At 44.0% G+C, this 21,296-nt stretch overlaps 1 protein-coding gene across 1 annotated transcript in view; it reads left to right on the forward strand.

Moving 5' to 3' along the window:
* The first annotated feature begins 4,606 nt into the window (after nucleotides 1–4,606).
* The window catches only part of SYT6 (synaptotagmin 6), a 37,284-nt gene continuing 20,594 nt past the window's right edge, over nucleotides 4,607–21,296 (forward strand). The window contains exon 1 of the mRNA XM_040536062.1: nucleotides 4,607–5,014. Within this exon, the coding sequence (XP_040391996.1) occupies nucleotides 4,861–5,014 (154 nt within the window). The 5' untranslated portion in view covers nucleotides 4,607–4,860. The remainder of the gene's footprint in view (nucleotides 5,015–21,296) is intronic.

The raw sequence follows: 21,296 nt of genomic DNA on the forward strand, positions 1-21,296 counted from the left end.
CATTTTCTATTTAACTATTAGCTCTGCCTCTTTAAACGTAACATCAGGCCACTGGACAAGGAGAAGATAAATGCTACCACGTAAGAGGAAGGCATGCCACACTTTCCTAAATGCCACATGAATGCAGCTGCAGGGAAAAGCTTACTAGACATGAGAAGCCCAAATGCCAGGGTGGATGCAGGCAAGACAAAACTGCTGAACCCGTTCTGAGATCATCAGCTCTGCCCAAATCCCTATGACCTGGGAGCACAGCGGGGGCACTTGCCTTCACTTTTCATGCTGGAAGGTAGAAACGTGACTTAGGGGGGGGCAATTTGGCATTTGAGTGCAGTGCAGCCTGGAGACAGTTGCCAAAAGGATGCTATGCAGTGGCCTAGGAGCCACACTCGCGGGCTTGTTCCGCTGCTGTGCATTGACAGCGAGGAAGGGGAGAGGGGGTCGGCAGCAGCAGCAGCCGGAGGGTGGTGAGAGCAGCACCTGGGGAGAGGGCTCTGGCTCCTCCAGAGCTTTCCCTGTGCTGATGCTTGTGGCAAAGTGGGTGCTTCTCAGCCAGAGATGAGGCAAAATCCCGTACCTTTGTAACGCATAGTCTATATGAGCAAGAAGAGCTAGGAGAGAGGGGTCTTACTTGGGAAAAGCAATGGTTGGATTTTTGGACATAACAACTCGGGGTTGTAAAGGCTGTTTTCCAGCCTCCAACGCCAGACAATAAAAGGTGTGAATGACATAAATGCAAAGGAGTCTGCATTTTTTTTTTCTGAAGAAATAATTGTTGAGAGGATGAACACTAATACCAGGATCTCCTGTTATTGTTACCCAGCAAGCCTGGAATCCTCCTATTTGTAAATGAAGGTGAACAATTGACCCAAGGAGACTTTAAAAAGGAAAATATTCTTGGCATTTTCTTTGAAATAAAATTAGGTGGTTTTGTTTTGTTTTGTTTTTCCCCCCAATAATTGAATTTTGCTATTGATCTCTGTATTACAAGCTCTCAATTGGACATTAACCTTTTTCTAAGGGTGGCTTGTGGGTTTTTATTTGTTTGTTTAGTCTTTGTTGTCTGTTGAAATATCTTCAAGGTAAATTCAAATTTCAAATGCAGTACTTGACTGATGTATTCCAGGAACTCCGCTGTTGGTGCCAGTTTGGGTGGCTTAGGAAAAAGCTGTTATTGTGCTGGGGAGAAGTAGTGATGGTATAATTAGCCAGGAGTTCACGTGAATCCCCTTGGGTCTCACTGCACTCTGGTTTTGGGAGTCTGGGCCACAGTTGCCCCAGAGGAGGCAAAGAAAGCAGGAGCAGGTAAGAGGTGCTGCTTCTTCACCAGATCTTGGTTGGCTCCTTTCTTGCCAGGCCACGAGCATGGCAGCAACAACTGCAGAGGTGCTGGCAGGCGTGGGCTGAGTGCCAGCAGTTCTTGTGAAGCACCCTCTGAGGCACTTGTGCAGGTGCCAAAGCTGACCACGTGTATCACTTGTTGGTTTCAGTAATGCAGGAGATGAAACTACTCCATTTAGAAAAACCTCAGAAGGCTGTGATGAGTGTCGATGTACCTATTCCTTGCTGCTCAGTGTCATTTTCTCTTATTTTGGAGCTGGCTCCCAGGCCTGGGACTCTGTTGCCTCTGAACAGTGCTCACTCAGCACAGCTGTTTATCACTAATTTTCACTTTTTGTGAACACCATTGAAATATCAGGACACAGCGTGTGCAAGCCATAGATAGTTGCCCCACTGTGTTGCTGAAGTACATTGTGTAAACTGTTAGGGGAGGTGACACTAACAAATGTAAACTCCATTACTACTTGGGGCTGCTTCAGGACCGTTTGCTAGAGACTGTGTGATCCTAGTTTGGGATAGTCCAGTGCTCTGTATGCATTTTCCACACCTTTTATTGAAGTACAGATGGCTTTTAGGATACATGGTGTTTCATGGGCTACAGAAGCTGTAACAAGGCTGGATCTGCAGTGCACTAAAATTTAGAGTGGCTTATGTCCTGACTTGCAAATCAATCTTCCCTGACACTGAGAAATCAACTGCTGACGTGTTCTTTTCCTGCCCTGCAGTGGCCTCCAAGACACTGCATATATTTGAATTTTCCCAGAGAAGAGTGATGTCGTCCTGAAAGGGCAGGGGATGTTGCGCCGATCCATCTGTAATCACTTCTGCATTTGCTACTCCATTTCAGACTACTAATGGAGAGAGATCAAATGTTTGGGATCTGGTCACCTTGAGGAAGACCAACAGGGAGGAAGCAGCACCATGCACAAGCTGGTTGTAACTTAATCCATGCAGTCTCTGGTGGTTTTACTTTGTGTGCTGATGCGTTACTAATCTGCCCAGGTAAACAGCACTCTCATTGAAGTAAACCACTTAAGCTTTGTCACAGTTGCTGAGTTAACATCACCTCTGATCCTTCCTGCCTCCCCCAGTTATGGAATTCATTTGGATGGGCTCTTGCAGTCTGTTCTTGGGACTGCATCATGATTGCATCTGCAGGGTGGATTTCAGCTCAGTGCATATCATGTTCATCTTGGTCCTTCCCAGTCAAAGATAAATAGAAATAAATGTTTTGTAGAACCTTCCACAGTGACACCAAAGTTCTTTGCAATTTCTGCTATGGTGCAGGAAGCAGAAGAAACCAAATGTTCAGCTTTGGAAAAGGTCCTTAAACTCATGTTGAAGCAAACCATCATTAACTCCTTTGTACTTCAATACACTGAGGAGCCTGCAGTAGGGTAGGGCCTAGCTCCTTAGAGATGTTGTTTGGACCTGAATGAGGGACAAAAAGGCCCTTCTCTAAGGGTTGTGTTGCCTAAGGAAAACTACTATGCAATGAATGAGGAAAAGAAGAAGAATGAAGGTATCAGTGAAGGGAATGTTTGGTTCAAAAACAAGTTTTCGGAATAATTTAAGTTTTTTTGAAAAAGATAAATAAGTGGGCAGTTTTAGGGAGTTTGTCATAGAAACGTTATGCAAAACTGTACCTGAGTTTGAATTCCTGGTAAGTTACTGGTTAAGTTTCCAGTCCTGCAAAGATCGGAATCTCTACCCAGTAAACACAGATCTGTGTAAGCCATGGTGCTGGCAGCAAGCAGCTGGAAATGATGGTGTTTGTCCTTGCACATGGCAAACGTTTTCAGAAATACTTCCAAGTTTGCAGGTATATCTCAAACTGTTTGCTGCAAAAGGTGATACAGCACTGACCGGGAGGTGGTAGCGTCTAATTAAAAGTGTTTCTGTGACCAGTTGCAGGATATTGCTGTCTTAAAAGATTTCAAATGTTGTTATGGCAACAGAAGTTTTTTGGAAGAAGAATTGCTTAGTAGGTAAGTTGCTCTTGCCAGACAGAGCTTGCTGTGCTGAATAAAGCACTGTGGTGGAAACCTGCAGCCAGATAGCGATGGTGAGATGCCCAAAACACATCAGTCTGGGCAAGGAGTCAGGAAGGACTGGTGTAACCAGGACGGGTCCTGTCTGCAGCTTCACAAGGATGTTGGAGCCAATGCCTTTACATATATGGGTGGCACGTGCACCTCAGCTGCTCCTGGTGGAAGGGGATACTGGTCCTGCCCAACGTGCAGGTGAGCACGGGGCAGTGGTGGGGCAATTCTGAGGTGCTGGGCAGCACCAGCTTCCTGGTGCCTTGTGCCTGTCATGTGGCACTTGCCCCCAGGCTGGTCACAAGAGAGTGGAAATGGGCAGGGACCTGGCAGGAGGAAGCTGCACAAGGGATAGCTGGGGTAGATCCTGGTGTTCCCTGCCTGGAATTTCAGGACTGAGCTCCTGGAAGATTTGTTGACTTGCATGAGCCTGTGTGGCTGGGCTGGAGGATCTGTGCTCCTAGTGCTGCATGGGTGCTTGTGTAACTCCTGGGACTCATATAGTATGATAGCTCAAAGCACTTCAGCAAGTAATTAACAGAGAAAATAAACACAACGGCATTAATCTTAAACATACCCTGTTGTGATGTGGGGCTGAGGGACCTGTGTAGCTTTAGCTCTCTCTCTCTCTCCAGTGCTCTCATTATATTTGTACGAGCTACTCTGCTCCAGAGGCTGCAAGAAATCATTCTGCTGAATATAATTGTAATTGCCTGTTATACAATTTCTTCTTTTCTCATGCCTGTCAAATGCTCTGTTGCGTGGCATGACCTGTCTTGCTAAGTTACAACAGAAATAAATTTAAAACAAAAAGTTACAGGAAATAAATTAGAGAAAAATAAACAACAAATTGTGAAATACAATAGCATTCTCAATCTTTATGGCCATCTGCAGCCTGTCATGCGACGACTGGTACAAACAAATCAATAAAACCTACTGCTTTTGTTATATTTATCAGTTCTAATAGTTTGTGCAGTGTTCATGGGTGCACTTGTTTCTCTGGTCTGATGATGTGCTGTTCTCAGAGCATTCACTCTTTTGTAAAATTGCTCTGGGGCTGGGATTTGAAATGCTGCCTCTGGAGAACTGAGAAAAAGGGAGGCCAGCAATGGAAGGGTTAAAAGGAATTATCTGGGCTGCAGCTTTAAAAACGTAGTATGGAGGGTATGAAACTGAATTTAGTAGGCGGTTCTTTGTCTGGAACACGCCTTGGCAGTAAACAGATATCTGATCTCAGAGGCAATAGGACTGTCAGGAGCACGGCAGGGCTGCAGCGAGCTGAGATTTCTGGAGTCTGACCCAAGGCTCGCTGGTCTGAATGCTGAGGAGGGTTTGTAGAGCTGGAGATGCGCAGGGCGTTCCTTGAGGTGCTGCCATGCCAAAGGGTGGGACTGGTGTGATTAAAAATAAGCACTTCTTCTTCTCTTAGTTTGACTTTCTTAGACAGCCAGGGGGGACAGCAGAGGATGCAGTCTGGGAGATGAGTGGCACCAGGGATGACAGCCGCTGTCAGAAGGCAGTTCACATTGTCAGCGGGCTATGCCGGAAGAAAAGCCTGCCTAGCTTGGACCTGGATGTTTGCAGGGAATTCCTCCTTCTGCCTTCAGACCAGAGCCTGAGTATCTCCGAGCCAGGTATAGTACTCTGGTCCTGTGTGCTTGAGCAATGCTTGTGACAGCCAAAGGCAGGAGGACTCTTGCAAAGGGTGGGAAATGTTTGCAAGCTCATTGTTGGAACCTGGGGGGAAATGGTCTCAGCACACATATCTGTGTCATTATTTTCCTTTACACGTTCCACAGCTGAGCTTTTGGTGCAAGTACTACTTAACTTGCTGATGTGAACCAGTGTAACCTGGTGGGGATAGCTGTATTGAGAAGACAGACAGGGGCAGTGCTGGTGGAGAGATAGTTAATGATATAAAGTTCTGTGAAAGTTCCTCATTTTATTAAAAACCTAGACTCCTGTCCTATATAAAGCAAAAAGTAATAAAAAGCCTATTTAAGAAACAGATGACAGAAACCAACTGTTGTTATCCCAGCTTAAGAAAAGCAAGAATTTGCATGGACTTTTTTTTTTTTTTTTTAATCAAATAAGGAATCTTAATGTACTTTCATGTATTTCTTTTAGTGTCCCTAAGAATCACCTGAAGGGTGTCCTCATCAGCTTGTAGAGCTAGGGAGACACACCGGCATTTCAGCAATGGACTAAGAGCAAGTGTAGGGCTCTAAAAGTAAAGAGGCATTTCTTTATTGGAATGTGGTTAATTTTCTGTACGCTTCTGATCACAGCTTCTTGTTCCTGAGAGGTCTGCTCCTGCCTGTAACTTGAAGATATTTCCAGAGGGAACTTACATCCCAGGGTCACACTCTGAGGAGCAAAAACCAACCAGACAAAATGCATTTTAGCATTATTGATATCATCCTCTAAGTTGTTTGTGTTTGCAGAGCACTTATTTATTTATTTGTTTGTTTATTTGTTTATTTATTTACTTTTGTAAGTAGCTGACACTTATTTTAAGGTTTCTGTAGATAATAATCTACTAACCTGACCTGATTTCATGGCATAAGTTTTTAGAAACTTTTCATCTCCCCACCTGAGGACACCTGTGCAAAGCCCAGGCGTAGCACTGTAGCCCACCAGTTCCTGCCCAAGGCTCGTTGTGTCACCTCGCTTCAGTTCCTTCCTGCCAGCATCTCACGCGCCAGGACATGTCTGGCACCAGGACACGCTGACAGCTCTCTGCTTTCTCTGGGGTTCTGCCATCTGTTTGCTTGTAGCACTGCTTCCTCTACTGTTTTGCCAGTATGTTAGGCCTAACACCTTCATTTCGCATTCCACTCCTCCTGTAACTTGTCATCTTAAAATGCCTTTGCTTTATATCTGCTTCTTCTGGAGGCCTCTTATGTCTGCTGGTACTATGCTTGTGTTGCATCCAGTGAAGCTGTTTTCTCTATTGCAAATAACTTTCTGCATTGTTACCTAATTGTTTACCTTGGTACCCAAATTAATGTTTTCTTGACTGAATGCAGCAGGAATACCTGTACTGCTGTTGCTCTGCCTACACTGATAAGACAGATAGGAGCCTGCAATTGTTTACGCAGCCTCTTAAGGATCTCATTAGTCTATTTTCAGGTCACAATCACATCATCATATCCCTTTAACAGCTCCAAACATTTGTCTGCTCTGATCTCTGGTTTAAGTACCAGCCTCTATCCCAGTGCTCTGTGCAAGCTATGCTGGGCTGACTGACTGCACTGGGTGCATTAACAGCTATCACTGCTGTCTCTGCTCTGCATGACTGGGCCCATTTTTATGTCTATACAGCACTGAAGACACTGTTTAGGCCCAATAGGTACTAATATTTCTGAGATGCCTAGACGTAAAACTGCTCCAGCAAGGGAAACACATCTATTTGCACTAAGCGTTAACTAATGTTGTTGACTGTGGTGCTAAGATAACCTTTCCCATTAGTGTCTGTATGTGTATCTAATTATCTGCATTTGTGCTTTGTCCCTTTTCCACTGAAGGCTTATGTTAAGCAAATTTGCTGTCAGCCACCTGGACTCCTGTGTTCAGATCTGGTGAGCTCTTATGCATAAAGATGTGCAAATAAAAACTGATGTTGTGCAAAGATGAGCAGTGATAAGATTTTGAGATAAGGTGCCATATCAATCCCAACAGGAAAGTCAGAGGAGGAGCAGTGCAGCACAAGTGCTGGATCCTGCTGAGGTGTTCCCAGTGTTGGACTGCACAACCTTGGTAACCTGGGTGCAATGTTTTCTGGTGTAAAATTGACCCTCTCTGTCATCACTGTGTGAATTCAAGGACTCTTCTGTCAGTTTGTTACCTCCTGGATAAATCTATTAGCTGATGGATAAATCAGCTCAGGTTGGCAACTGTCCCCATGAAGCTTGCATTGCTGTCGAGCAGGCAGATGAAAGCACTAATGCTCCCCAATCAGGGAGACAGGGCTGCTTCTGCAAGGCTGTTTGCCATTAGACCCTGCAAGGTGATTTGCTTTTTTGATATCTTTCAAGTATTGAGAGAGAGCATTATCTTCTGGGAATGCTGTGGAGTTGCAAAGAAACTAACCGAGTATCAGTAGCCTTCCTGAACTGTATCTGACTGTGGATAAGAACTGTGAATACAAAAATATTATGTAATGTTTTATGTGAGAATATGTTGAAATGTGCAACTCTGGTTTTATGCAGTGATAATTCTGTTGAAAGCATTTTGAATTGGATCCGAAAAGTGATAGCGTGTATAAAGTAGATGCTTCCCTACTCTCTGTAGTTCAGGTTATGTAATAGCTGATTCCCCTACTTAGTCAATAACAGAAATATAGCTGCAGCATTTCTCTAGCATGCCGTATGGTATTGTATACCAACAAAGGAGCATTGCAGGCTGCTGCTGGCTAGTAATCCAGTAGCTAAGTATGTCAGAAAAATAAGGTATTTGGATGAGGAAGGAACTGGTAATGATGCATCAGTGGCATGCGAGGGTGAGTGTTTGCCTGCAGTTTGGCCGGTGGCAGTGCCAGGAATAGAACTGATCTCCTGGCTGTGGGCCCTGAGATTGAGCAAGAGGCATCATCCTTTTGTTGTGCTTATCTAAAATCCCCCCTGTAGCTCACCCCATCTGATAGCTCTCTTCCCTGCCAGTCCTCAGCTGTTGTGCAGTGATGCTGTGAGTGTGACTAGCACACAGGCATAAGTTGTAGGCAGCGGAGATTCTGTGATACAGAGACAACATTTACCACTGTGGTGATGTGCCTTAAATAAATGGATACATCGGTTCCCTGCCCTGGAGCAGCAGCAAGTGCTCTAGGTTTGCAGAGCTCACCGAGACCATTCGTGGAAAAGCCCCTTTGAAGGGTGAAGTACTTGGACAGCCCTGCAGGGGAACCCATGCTCCAGACCCCAGGGCAGTGCTGTACTGGGCACGGTGGGCTACTGCATGTGGCCTGATGCCCCTGCCTGTACGAGGGGAGCTGCTTGCTGGAGTGCAGCAGATTCCAGGGGCTTTGGGGAGCAGGGTGCCAAATACCACACTCCAGGGCCCACTAGGAGCCCCTGTGGCAGCGCAAGCACCCTGCTGACTGCTTGCGTCTGGGGTTGCTCCCAAGGGATGGAGCCCATGGCCTCTCCTGCAAGCAGCCCTGCTCCAGCCTGCCAGTACCCCTGGGCAGTGGGCATGGCATCACTCCTTGCCATCTCTTGCCACCGTGAAGGGTGCTATGGGCTCATCTGCATGGTCAGGCTGCCACTGAATTTGGGCTGAATCACGGTACTAGTTCACTCCCAGTGTTTGCTGGAACCAGATCCTGCTCCCCACGTGTGCGTAGTGCTGGGTCTGGCTGCGGACAGAGGCTGCCCACCCATGCTGGGAGGTCATACCAGGCAGGGGACAGCACACAAGGTGGGAGCTTGAGTCCACAGAGGGTTTTAAAAACAACATGATCATTCTGAAGTGAACATGCAGAGCTGGTGGAGCGTGACTGGAGTCTGTGACTTGTGATGCTTGCTGACTTTAAAGGAAGGAGTGTGGGTGTGTTGTGGAAAGGAATTTACACCAGGACCTGAGCACATCCTGCACCCTGGTTTTTTTTGTTTGTTCGTTTATTTGTTTGTTTTCCCTCATTGTATCCATTTGTCAAAAGCTTCAATGTCCTGTACAATAAGTATAGGCTACACTATGTAGGTGCTGTGCAGATGTGTTGCAGCCTTTACCCAGAGAGTCACTGTGGGGTTGTGTGCACAGTCCCTGCTGATGTCAGCACAGCGTGTGTACCCTCCTCAAACCCTTCCTTATGCATTGATTCTCCTCAGCAAAATGCCCTAGTGCTTTCCTAGCACAGGGTACTAGAGATGAAGCTAGAGGAAGGAAAAGGACAACTGGGGAAAATGCAAAAACAGAAGAGTCTTTAAGATAACATTTCCCAGCACACTTTGTCAGCTATCGTTCTGAGCTCTAATCCTGCAATAATTCAGTGCATATTTAGCATTTTGCCCTTTGTGTGAACTGTTCTTTTTAAACTTCATGATGCAGACAGTACACCTTGTACAGCCATGAATACCCTCCTGGCACTTTACAAATACTATTAAAATGTTGAACCCACATGTACATAAATGTTCCTGCTGCAGGCAGAAAAAGGGCTGAATTTTTGTGCAATACAGGGTTTTTCATTGCAGGAATGCTGATGGCAAATGAACATTTTTATATGGAGAATTTGCTTCTGAAGTATTTTTCTTGGAAAAAATTATCTCTTGATAGGATGCTTTGACTAATGGGAAAATTTATGGCATGCCCATTCACTGATGTGGGATGCCTATGGCTACTAGCTATAAAATAAGGGCGAATTTTGAATTTACTTATTGGCTGTAATAACACTTCTCTGAATCACTGTTAAAGTGTATTTTAAGTAAATATGGTGCCATAACAGTGAACATGTTTGAAGCCACCCAGGCAAAACTAATATTAATCACTGAAGCTTATGTTTCCAGAGGCCAAGCATGCGAGTAGAAGCACCTACAGGCAAAGATCTTTCTTATCACAGAATAATGCACTTGCAAAATTGATTTTGCTTTCCTCTGTGAGTGCCTGGTCCACCAGCAGAAATGGAAACAGCAAGAGCTACATGCAGCAGATTTGCTCTTTAGCTCAAGTAAAACAGCTTTGTGCTCTGATCCTGAAGGTGTCGGGTTCAAACCTTGCTACCAGTGGGAGGTTTACAACTATATTAAAATAAGGTCAAAACCAGCAGCAAAAATATAGGAAAAATGATTATATAGCCAGTCTATGAATATATGTTTATGCATAGTGTGTATATTTATGACTTTACAGCTGGCTCTGTCTATGAGCTGCAATGGTCCTGATAAATAAAATGCACCTATAGAGCTGTATGGAGTGTGTGTGTTTAGGAGCTTTGTAAGTACATCTCTGCATAGCTGCAGGTTTGAATCTGCTTAATTGCTGTTGGTTGATTCATTCTTGAAGCAGTACAGGGAGGCTGATTATGTTTATAGGTTTTTTTGCGGACCTCAGAGCCTATTCCTGTGCAGCTGCAGTAGCCTCATGCATAGTCAGGGATCAGAATCTAAAACTCCATAGAAACAGGCAGCCAGATTGCTGCTGGTGTTAATTGTGTGTGTGAGCAGGCTGAGGACAGTGACCACGGACTGAGCTGAAGAACAGATACCTCTCTGGTAAGTCCACATTTCTGAAGTTACTTTATTATTTTTTTCCCCTTTTTCATAATATGGAGCCTCTTTTCCTTAGCAAAGATTTGCTAGAGAGGTTTCTGTCTTTGCCATTGAAACATTTTCTTTTGCTTTCAGTGTTTTCCCTGTTTCACCAAGACCAAGCATGTGCTTTTAGCTAGTTCAAATCAGGGCATATTCTTACTCTGATCTTCTCCACTGTTTTGCAGGATGATTCTGAGAAGCTGGTATTTTTATGTTTGCAGGTGTTTGTTGCTTGACATCTTTGCTTTGCAGAAGTCGTAACAGTGCGATGTGTACAGCCTGCTGCATATACCATGTATTCACTTACATTCACATGGTTTCACATGTGCTCATTCATTGTTCAGAGGCAAAACTAGAACTACACCTGGATCTCAGTTCTGATATAATTTTTCATTTAAGTATAGTTTCAGCTATCCTTGTTTTTCTTACCTGTTTCTTATTCTTACTGTTCACATTTCTAGGTATGCTCATATTCTTCTTTAGGACCCCATGTTTCCATCTCATGTTGGTTAAGCAGCTTTTTCTAGCTTTAATATTTGTTATTTCTTATTCAGAGGTGATAAAATATGTTTTTCTTCCTCTCTGTATAACGTAGAAAGGGGAAGCTTGTCTGTAACAGCCCTTATTGTTTCACTCCAGTAGACTCACTAATATAACAGTCACTTATGATGGCAGTTGTTTGAGAAAGACGTGATTTGTCTCTCTGCCATGCATTGTCTTTAATTATACTTGTGCACAGCAAAATGGCATCCTAGAAGCACAGAGGAGGGATATTTGGAGTGACTGTACATTAAATTTTCTATGGGGAAAAAAAAAAAGTTATCCTGAAGGGTGTCTTGTGCATAGTGAAACTGCAGATAATAATTAAGGCCGCTTATTTTTTAGTTCAGTTTGTTATGCTGTAGCAGGGTAGTGTTTGACAACATCACAGGAAAATATGTAACAAAGACTAAAGGCAGGATGCCAGAAGCTCAGTTCATAGAAGCCCTTTCAAAGACATCAAAACATCATACACTTCCAGAGTATTTGGTTCCGTTGGATAATAATTGCCCAGAAATTCTAGCACACTGGTATCTTTGGTAATATAAGTATTACTCTGATTTTCTATGCGTGTTTGTAACTGCTGCAAAGAAATGCATGTACACTTGTAACAATACAGCATTAGCTAAGTACAGCAAGCACCTCTTTAAATGTATTCTTTCCACATGCACTACTTTATCTCTTGGATGTCTGCGCGTATTTGCTCAGAGATACCTGAGCTCGGTTCTGAATCTGCTCTCTGGTCAAAATGATCATGCTAAAAGGGTTTTATGGTGCATGGCATGGAATGACACGAGTCATTGGAAAAGGGAAAAAGAAGCTCAGAATCCATTTAAAAAATCTGAGGGATCAGGCAGTCCAGCCTGCATGGTGACTGCCGTGTGGTACATTTTAGGGGTTAAAGATCGCTGTCTTTGTTACAAGCTAATGGAAACAGCAGCAGCAGCTAATGACAGGAGCAGAGCCATTCAGGGAGGAAGTTCCCTGATCATTCAGCACAGCCAAGAGTCAGCTCCTCTGCCTCTTGAACAAAGCAGTGCTGCTTCCATCATTGCTGCATTATGAGTGGGGCAGCATGGGGTCTCTGCACGGAGCAGCTGGTCCCAAGCAGGGAGGTGACTGCGGGATCCTCTTGGCTGCTCTGTGTCCTGCAGACACTGTTCCAAACAGGTCAGTGCTCTTCTGCCATGTGGACCAGGCTGTCTGTCATCTGCCAGGTGTTAACAGCAGTGACAAGTTGAGAGAGGGGGAAAGAGGGAAGACATAGGCTTACATGCTCATGCTGGGTCTAGATGGATTTAACTGGCAACCTGACCTCTTGGGAACATGGATCCATATATTTGCCAGGCTTTCCAACACATGTGGCGAGGGGAATTTGCATGAGTCCTGCATCTCTCCTGCTCTGAAGAGGTTTACTATGGGATGGGTCCAGGTAATTAAAGCTCTTCCAGGTGTGTTCAGGTAGTTGAGGAGCACCTTTGCTCTGGAGGGGCTCTGTGTCCCTGGGGGAAGTGGCAGTGGTCACAGTGCTGAAGCAAAGCCTCCAGACAGCTTTCCAGGCTACCTTGTCCCAGGCTTAGGGTCAGGAGTGCTTTGTGAGCCATAGATCTCTGCTTCTTCTGATGCTCGGGCTGTGTCTCCCTGTGTGGCCCCAGGTCCTGCTGGAGAGTCTGTGCTGCACTGGCGATCAGTGTTTGCTCCCTGCTGGGCAGGATTCATGTTCTGAGGCTGCAGAGTGGGATGAAGGAGACCCTGATTCTCTTTCTGATCACACTTTTGTTGAGATGTTTCAGGACAGCCTGGCTTTGTTTTTTTTTTCTTTTTTGAATCAAAATGGAGTCAGAGCACGCCTGCTGCTGCGAGCCTGGGCAATGAGCACAGCTGTCCCCAGCCTCTCTGATGTTACCTCACAACAGCTGTGGCTTTGACCAAGGCTATGAAGAGTAATTTTAATGTCCAGGGTCTTTGGTCACTTATGGGAGAGAGAGTGATAGTGAAAACCTTTTGCTAGTTTTGTTTACATTACGTCTTGAAATGAAGCCATATTTCTGCATCTCAGAAGGGTCCATAAGATGGTATTTTGCTGTCTGCTTAGCTCTGCTGAGCTTCAGGAGGTCTGGACAAAGATGTGCCCCATATTGAACAGCCTCCCTGGCACTCCCATGCTCAGCTTAGGTCCTCTGTAGAGGGGTCACATCATGAGGGGAAGATGATACTCAAGGTTGGACATGTAACCTCAGCCCAGGGGATCACGTGTGTGTTCAGCACTACTGAGTCATTTACAGATGTTGCTACAGCATATTGTGATAAAATGTCATGGGATTAGCACACAGCTATGTACTACAATTATATGCAGTGTGGCTTATAATAGTTCATTAGATTGTCATCAGTTAGGCATAAAGCAATGACAACTGTTACTATCTCATTTATAATACCCTAGAGAACAGCTGATTAAGACACAAAACGACCAAAATCACTGGGGAATGTTTCCTTCAGTTTGGAACATTTTTTTTTTCTATTTTTTGTCACTTTTGATAATAGAAATGAACATTGCTGACATCTCAAAGTTCCCCTCTGGTTGCACATGCCAACAAAAGTTTGAGAAACAAGCATGCCTTTGATGCAGTCTGGAGAGAAAGTCTGAATCACTTGTGAGTAAGCAACCAGAGAATACCTTTCCTCAGCAGAAAGCAAGGAGGAGGGGAGAAGAGTGGAGGGTTGTGAAGGTTTTGCAAGTTGAACCTGTGTGGTTGAATGGTTTGACAGTCCCTTTTGTGTAAAACAGCCAGACTCCTGGTGCAGCTGGGGAGAGTATGCAACACTCCTGACCCGTGCTGGTTCCTCCGGAAGGGATGCTGTTGAGGTCTGCAGTGACTGCATAGGCTGACATTGCTGGTGAGCTCAGGTCGTACTGGACTTCACACCAGGTCACACTGTGCTCTGTCTCCAGCAGATACTCCTAGTCAAGCTAGCCCTCTGCAGGGTGTGAGAAATCCTGTGGGAGAGGAGCCCAAACAAATATCTTCCGTTTCAGCTAGAATCCCTTGCAATAATCACACAAAAACCAATGCTATGCTGGCATTTGTGGCTGTGTCTCTCCCAGTACAGGCAATCAGAACCAAGTGGCATAATGTGGTGTAAACATATGGAAAAGCTGGAGCTGTGCCCAAACCAGGGAGGGTGCTGAGAACATTGCGGATTTGTGTCACTGCCCTTTCAGAATAAAAGCAGGGACAGAGCTTCCTTGCTTTGCTGAGCTGTTTCCATTCAGAGTTTATGGGTTTCTTGTTTCTTTGGTCTTCTGGCAGTTCCCCCAAGAAGTGCCCATGGGTGTGACAGAGGAGGTGATTGGCTCTGCTCCTATATTGTCCCCTTGCCAATGTCTTTGCTGACTTGGAGTGTGGGGGATAAGGAGCCTTGTTGCTGGGGCAGGCACTCCGACAGTCTCCATATGGTTTGGCTGAAGTCTCCTCTTAAAGTCACTGTTCCCTTATCTCCTGGGGCATCCATGCTGCAGCATCCAGATTTTCCTTTCGTTCTCGAGCAGAGTTTATTGAACATTTGTCAGCTGGTAAGAGTTACTTATCTGAAGTGATGAAAGTGTTTCAGCAGGCTCCTCTCTGCTGAAGTGTCCATATTCTCATTATTTTGTGTATTTAGCAAGGGATGCCACTTGGAACCTGTCCGCTTTTCTTGCTGTTACTGCATATTTAGGCTTTCTCCTTATTTTTTCTTTTTTTTTTTAAATCTCCAAATTTTAAAACTGCAGACTGACTGAAATAAAATACTGTGTTTTTGTATTTTTAACCAAGTCCCAAAACTGGAAAAAAAAAAAAGCACTGTAAATCTCTGCAGACATGGAAAGCATGGATCTGTAGAGAGAGTGTAGAGAGTATCTGACCACACAACATGGCCTCATATTCATTCAGGGTTAGAGAATGACTAGAACTTCATTCCATGTGCAAATGCATTATTCAAATGTTTTCTGCTTAATTATAATTGGAACTGGAATTTATAAAAGTTGGGGACTTGCAAGCACTGTCACTAATAAGCTGATATCTGAATTCTGGGACAACAATATAGATAACTGCTAAAGCTGCTAACGGAACAAAACTTTGCAAGAAGTTTTCTCACTGTTCTAGTTGTTCTTCCAGATACAGAACCACATCTCCTAAAGAATTATGGTAGATGCTTAGAAAAAAAAAAAAGGCACTGTTTAATGAAGAAAGTTTTGTCTGGACTGGAATTATGAGGTTGTTCTCTGCACTTGGACTTAGTTGCTTGAAACACTGGTTCCCTCCAAGTTTGCCTTTTCAAACAGGTTGTCTTCATACTTAACATGCAATAATGAGATGTTTTGAATTTTATGATCTTATATAATTACTCTCAAAATAGCTTCTGATTCATCCTTGCCTTTGAAGCCTATAGTTTGCATTCCAATAAGCTCTTGTATGGCAAGAACCCTGTGGTAGCAGCAAATTAATTTTTAAGAAGTTTTCTCTATCTGACTGAAACTTTGGCATAGCTAGTTATAGTCTTCCTGTTTCTGTCTTCCTACAACCCGATAGGTAGCTGGGACATGCAGAGAAGGCAAGGAGGCTCTATCTGAGTTCCCGTGGAGCCCATAATCGCAGGTGGAAACTGGTGAAAGCCGATAGAGCTAGACCCAGTGTCCAAGAACTGGGGAAGCACATGAACAGAGTAAATGTCCTTTCAGCTGCCTGCAGGAGGAAGGTTAGGTCTGCAGAGCTTCAAAGGAGGCATTTCAAAGTATCTTTCAATGGTTCCTCTCATGACATCTGCAACATTCATCTCATGAAGCTTTCTGCCCCTCTGCTGGTTTGAGAGGGAAGAAATTTACAATTAAACATATAGTGAATTTTATATGAAGAAAATTTTCATATTAAATGATCTGAAAAGTCTTCTTGCTTTCATGTTATTTTCAATTGTGCTGTCTTTGGATTTACCTGTGATTGACTTAGAGTAACAAAACAAGATTTAGCCATGGTCTGCAACAAACAGCAGCAGAAAGCACTGCTTACTTTCACCTAGCAAAACTTTGTAAAGTGTACTTGAGGCTTGGGAATGCATATGGTGTACTAAAGACCTTCCATCCATCCTGTGGGTCTTAGCAATCAACTCTTCTGAAGAGCGCAGGAGCCTTTCAGGGGCTCTGTGGGTATTTCATAACACTGTGCTGCATTGGAGAGACAAGAGGACCAATCAGTGAATCTTTATGTTTATTGTCGAGAGACAAGAACACCCTGATTTCTTTTGTTCTGTATTGGTCACAGTGCCAAATATTTGTATTACTTCATGGTCCTTCCCCACATATTCTAAGGATGTTGCACTTTTCCTCAGGCGGGGCAGTGCTCTCTGTCTCTCTCTAGGGAAACCTGATAAGCAGCCAAGCTCCTGTTAGTTTCAGCAGGGTGCTAGTAGATGCAGATAGAACAGTAGGTGACACCTGACTCTTGTTGCTGTTGCTCAGATTTGTCCCAGGATAGAAACAGTTTGGAGGGCCTAAGAAAGCAACTTGTAAGCTGTGAATCTGCAGGTGGTGCTTCCAGTGCCCAGCACTCTCTGGGTGCTGCTGTCTGACTTGCTGCTACATAGGGCTGCTTTGCATCCCTTACTGCTGCTCGCAGCATGAGATAGCGCCTGAAGGACAAGAGAAGCTCTGCTCATTCCATAATTGTTTTCTGAGCCAGTTCTTTAAAATGTGCTGAGAACTCAATGAAATATTTTCCCATCAATAATGACCACACCTTTGTTCTTTGTGATCTCGTTTAAGCAGGACTCCCTGCTGCAGTGCTTCACAACACATCTAGCTCCTCTGCTGTTAGGCTACCTGTGAAAAGCAAATTGATGGCAGTTAGACTTTGAAGTGACAGCTGTTAATGACTTCTCTAGTTCAAGAACATTTCAAGACATTCTCCTATAGCTCAAAGCTGCCTAGAGAACATAGCCGGTAAATCAAGAAGAGGTGTTACCAAAGTTTCAGATGACAACCAAATGTCAGTGAGTGGACCTGAAGATGTGACAATGAAGACATTAGATAGAGCACTGGCATGTGGGACACTCTCCCAACAGAGACAATTAGTGAGCAGGTTTGCGATGACTGCCTCTCACAAACATTTTCTGCAGACCCCAGTGCATGCTTAGCTGTGGGCTCTGTTAAAAAGAGCTGCTTGCTGCTGCAAGAACTGGAGCTGTGCTAGGTGACAGGAACAGCCTGGTCTTTATTATTTGCTCTGTCACCATTCCCATGCCTGTGGCATGCTTGTGGAGGGGATAAGGAGCTCTCTGAGAGCTAGACATTGCTGCACTGCAGCTCATTTCACTCATCAAATCCACTGATTTGAAGCATTTTACAGTTCATAAGACAGCCAGTTTCTATCTCAAAATCCCTGTTACAAAGTGCTCTACTTGCTGCTTTACTCCGTGGTGTCTTCTGGGTCTTGTTCTGAACTGTATTCCCAAAGGGGTTGTTCCCTTACTCTGTTGCACTTCTTGTTTTGTCTTTGGCTCTGCTTCTGCTAGATGCTGTGTAGCTGTGCTGGTTTAACATTCGGTTTCTGTTCCATTCATTCCCTGTTCCTTTGAAGCTCTGTAAAGCTTCAAAGCTGAGCAGCATTGTTGAATAAACATGTCTATAGCTAGGATTTAATGTAAACCTCTTCCTTCTCTCCTGCTATTGTCCTATGTGCCCATCTAGCCCCCCACCCCCCCCCTCAGCCAGGTGTCTGAGATTCACCACAGTTTTTCATGCCTAATTTCCAGGCCTCAGCTAATCAGACTTACATTGCTCATGCTTCTCAATGGCAAGAAAATTAGATCAGCAATTGGTGGTGCCTCATGTGGTCTGTTGTAGCCCCAGAGCTTCCTGTCTTCTCTAGCAATAACTCTCATACTAATCCATCATTTGAATGCATGATTTCTAACAAAGCCCTACAGAAATAGAACAATATATGCTCAAAAGCACTGTTGCAATAGAAAAATGTAGCAGAAATGGACACAGAAGCCTGGAAATACCTCCTCACATGGTATAAGCTATGGCTGATATATTATACTGGAAAACCAGGCATGCAGTTAGCAAAAGAAAGGTTAAGGCACAACACTGTCACCCCCTACCTCCAGGCTTTGTCATGGTCCTGTAACTGCTCCTCCAGGCAGCATTTGCTGTGGCAAGAAATTAAATGCTCCAAGTCATAGTTTGGAATAGCTGAGAGCTGGGTTTTGTTTAATTGTTTTTCAGCTGAAAGAAACTTAGTGAGAAACAAACCAGTCAGAGCTCTCCCTGACGCTGAGATTTTCCATTGGCCGTTCAAAAGCTTACCAGTAAGAAATGCTTGCAGGAAAGAAGTCCATTTCCTCTTGGAAAGATAAGATCTGAGGCTTTGTCAGGGTCTGTGCATGGCAAAGGAGCTGTGGGACCAAAACTGTGATGACAGTGTTGCCAGGACGCAAACTCAGTAGAAAGCTGAGCTCTTCTAGCATGAGCCTGGCCCCACTCTGGGCCTCAGCCCAGAATATTTATTTTTTTCAGTCCCCTTGAACTTTCGCTCATGGTATTCAAGCTTTGTTTAGATCCAACGGTTAGCTGGAGTGATTAATAGCTGCTGGAGTGGTGAGAGAGCCATCAAAGGTATTTTGTTTCCTGTACGGGGAGTGGGTAGAAGGAAAGCTAAATTACATCTCCTAAGATATTAAATATAACTCTTCACATTAAACTCAGAACTATCTGTGAATCTCTTTAATGATAGTGCAAACTACTTCAGAGTAATAAAAGTCAATGTTGCCACAATTAGACCAGTATTGTCTTGCAGTTAATAGACTGTTGTAATCACGGCTTTGTCATATTATTAATCATTTTCTGTTTGGACTTTACTAATTATCCCCTTTGGTAACTCAGCTGGAGTAGTATGAAGTCATCAGCAACATGAAGTTGATTCATGGTTCCACCATATTCTCTTAATTATTTCCCATCCAAGATGAAACAAAACACAGTTTTTACTGACGAGTTGCTTTCAGAGTGCACTAACACGAGGGGCAAGAGGAGGGGGCTGGACTAAGTGAGAAAGGATCCCCCTTTCTTAAATTTGCTTTTAGCTTCAAATTTTGAAATTAATACGCTGTCTCTTCAACCTGCCATGGGTTATCTCATCTTTTATTTGAAAGACATAAGGAATGCAGTAAAAAGTAGTGACCTTCTCAGAAGTTTTGTAATTTTGAGTCATCTCATGGACTTTGTTCGAAAACTCAGTAGCAAGGTTTTCAGATATTACAAAGAGAGTAAAACACAGAACAAGAAGTCAAGGTAAAAGAGAAGTGAAATCATTCTGTGGTAAAGTTTATAGGTTTTAGCATAGGAGAGGGACAGTCTTGGGCCACACAGCTCCTGAGCATCACCTAGCCAGCCTCTCACATCCCTCACCCCTTTCTCCATACACACCTGCTCCTGCTGCAAGAAAATAAAAGTGCACTGTTGGTTTTGTAACAAGTTGGTCTAAGTTGTTTTGTACTGTCTCTGAAGACTTTGATTCATTGCTTTCCTTATGCCAGGCTGCAGATGTGGGAGACCAGAGTCTCAATTGACTCAGTTTTCATGTTTAACCGTACCTTCCACTGCATAAGTGGTGATAAATGATCATTTAGCATTAGCCTCCCAGGTATTGTTTCCTTTCTCCTGTAAGAGAAACCATTCTCCTGACTCAACAAAGGAAAGCTGAGAAAAGTATGTGATCAGTGTGGGCCTTTCTGTGGATGTGCTTGCATATGTCCTGGCAGCAAATGGCTTACTGGTTTAGAAAGCTCTATTTCTCTGTATAAAAAATGCCATTTAACATAGATGGGATGTGCTCTTCAGCAGCAGCCTCTTCTAATCACATCCTTCAATTCAGCATTGAACTGTTTTGATGAGGAATTTGTGGCACAATTAATGCATCACTTGATCTTGCCCAAAAGGAGCCTTTTTCAAGTTATCCTGGTATGGAAAAACTTTTGGTGAAGGTCTCTGCTTTATAGTAAAGGTCCGGGGCTGCTGGTTGATGATCACTTCTGGGGCACTGCTGTAAGATGCAATAGTACTTTGTCTCTGTAGGGATTCAGTCAAATTCTCAGTTCTTCTCAAAGTCCAGGTACACACAGAAATATACAGGGTCACAAATTCACAATTTATCTTTTGCTTTATGTACCATGCTAAACCGCTACCTCAAGAAGACCTTTGTGAGTAAGACAACTCCTGAAGGAGTTGTTTGTGTCACCAGGTAAGTAATAACTCAGTGCCTTCTCCTAAGCATATCAGCTCATGCAGGCAAATGTTCATGTCCATGTCTTTCCTGCTGCTTGTTCCTCCTCCCTGCCTCGTTAGTCATACGAGAGCTGTGTCACTAATGCTTTGTAGCAATGCCTGAAAAAAGCCAAAAGCAGCTTCCAAATGAAGGTTCCTCTGGAAAGTGGCTCCTGCTCCCAGTGGGGGACCAAGACTGGAAAACAGCCATGTTAATTTGTACTTGCCACTGCCTCCTTTTAAGGTTTATCTTTTCAGTTGCAAGTTGTAATAAAATCCATTTTTCAACATGGCAATTTCTCCTATGTCTCTCACAAGGATCTGGGTTAAAATGAAGTAACAGCAGCCAAGTTAGGTAAGAACACAGGGAGGAATGGCTAAAGCCATGATGCAGTTGTACAGTCCTGCTTACCTGATAACAAACCAACAAATAATTTACTGTTTTTGTTTTGTTTTATTTTGTTTTGTTTTAGAGGAGAATAGAATGGAAACGTAGTTCTTGTATTTTTCTTTAGATGGGACATTTCTCAGCAGCAACAAATTTCATCTGCCCCTTGCAGAGCATGGCAATGCAGCCAGTCTGGGGGAGGCTGCTGTGTGGAAAAGCAAGGGCTGAGCAATTCCTGTGCTGCTCTATGTTAAACAAAGCCCTTTCTCATTGTTGCCAAACCCAGATACATCCCTCTTTACCTCTCTGCTCAGGTAACCTCGTCTCTGAAAGTCGCATGCAGGGAGATAATATAAATAAACAAGCTAGTCTTTGGACTGAAATGTCCTTTTGGTCTTTGGAGAAGTCTTTGGGAAAAACAGGCCTTACCTCCGCTTGATGCAGGAATATCC

Source organism: Cygnus olor, chromosome 24 (genome assembly GCF_009769625.2).
Source record: "Cygnus olor isolate bCygOlo1 chromosome 24, bCygOlo1.pri.v2, whole genome shotgun sequence".
NCBI classification, from domain to species: Eukaryota; Metazoa; Chordata; class Aves; order Anseriformes; family Anatidae; genus Cygnus; species Cygnus olor.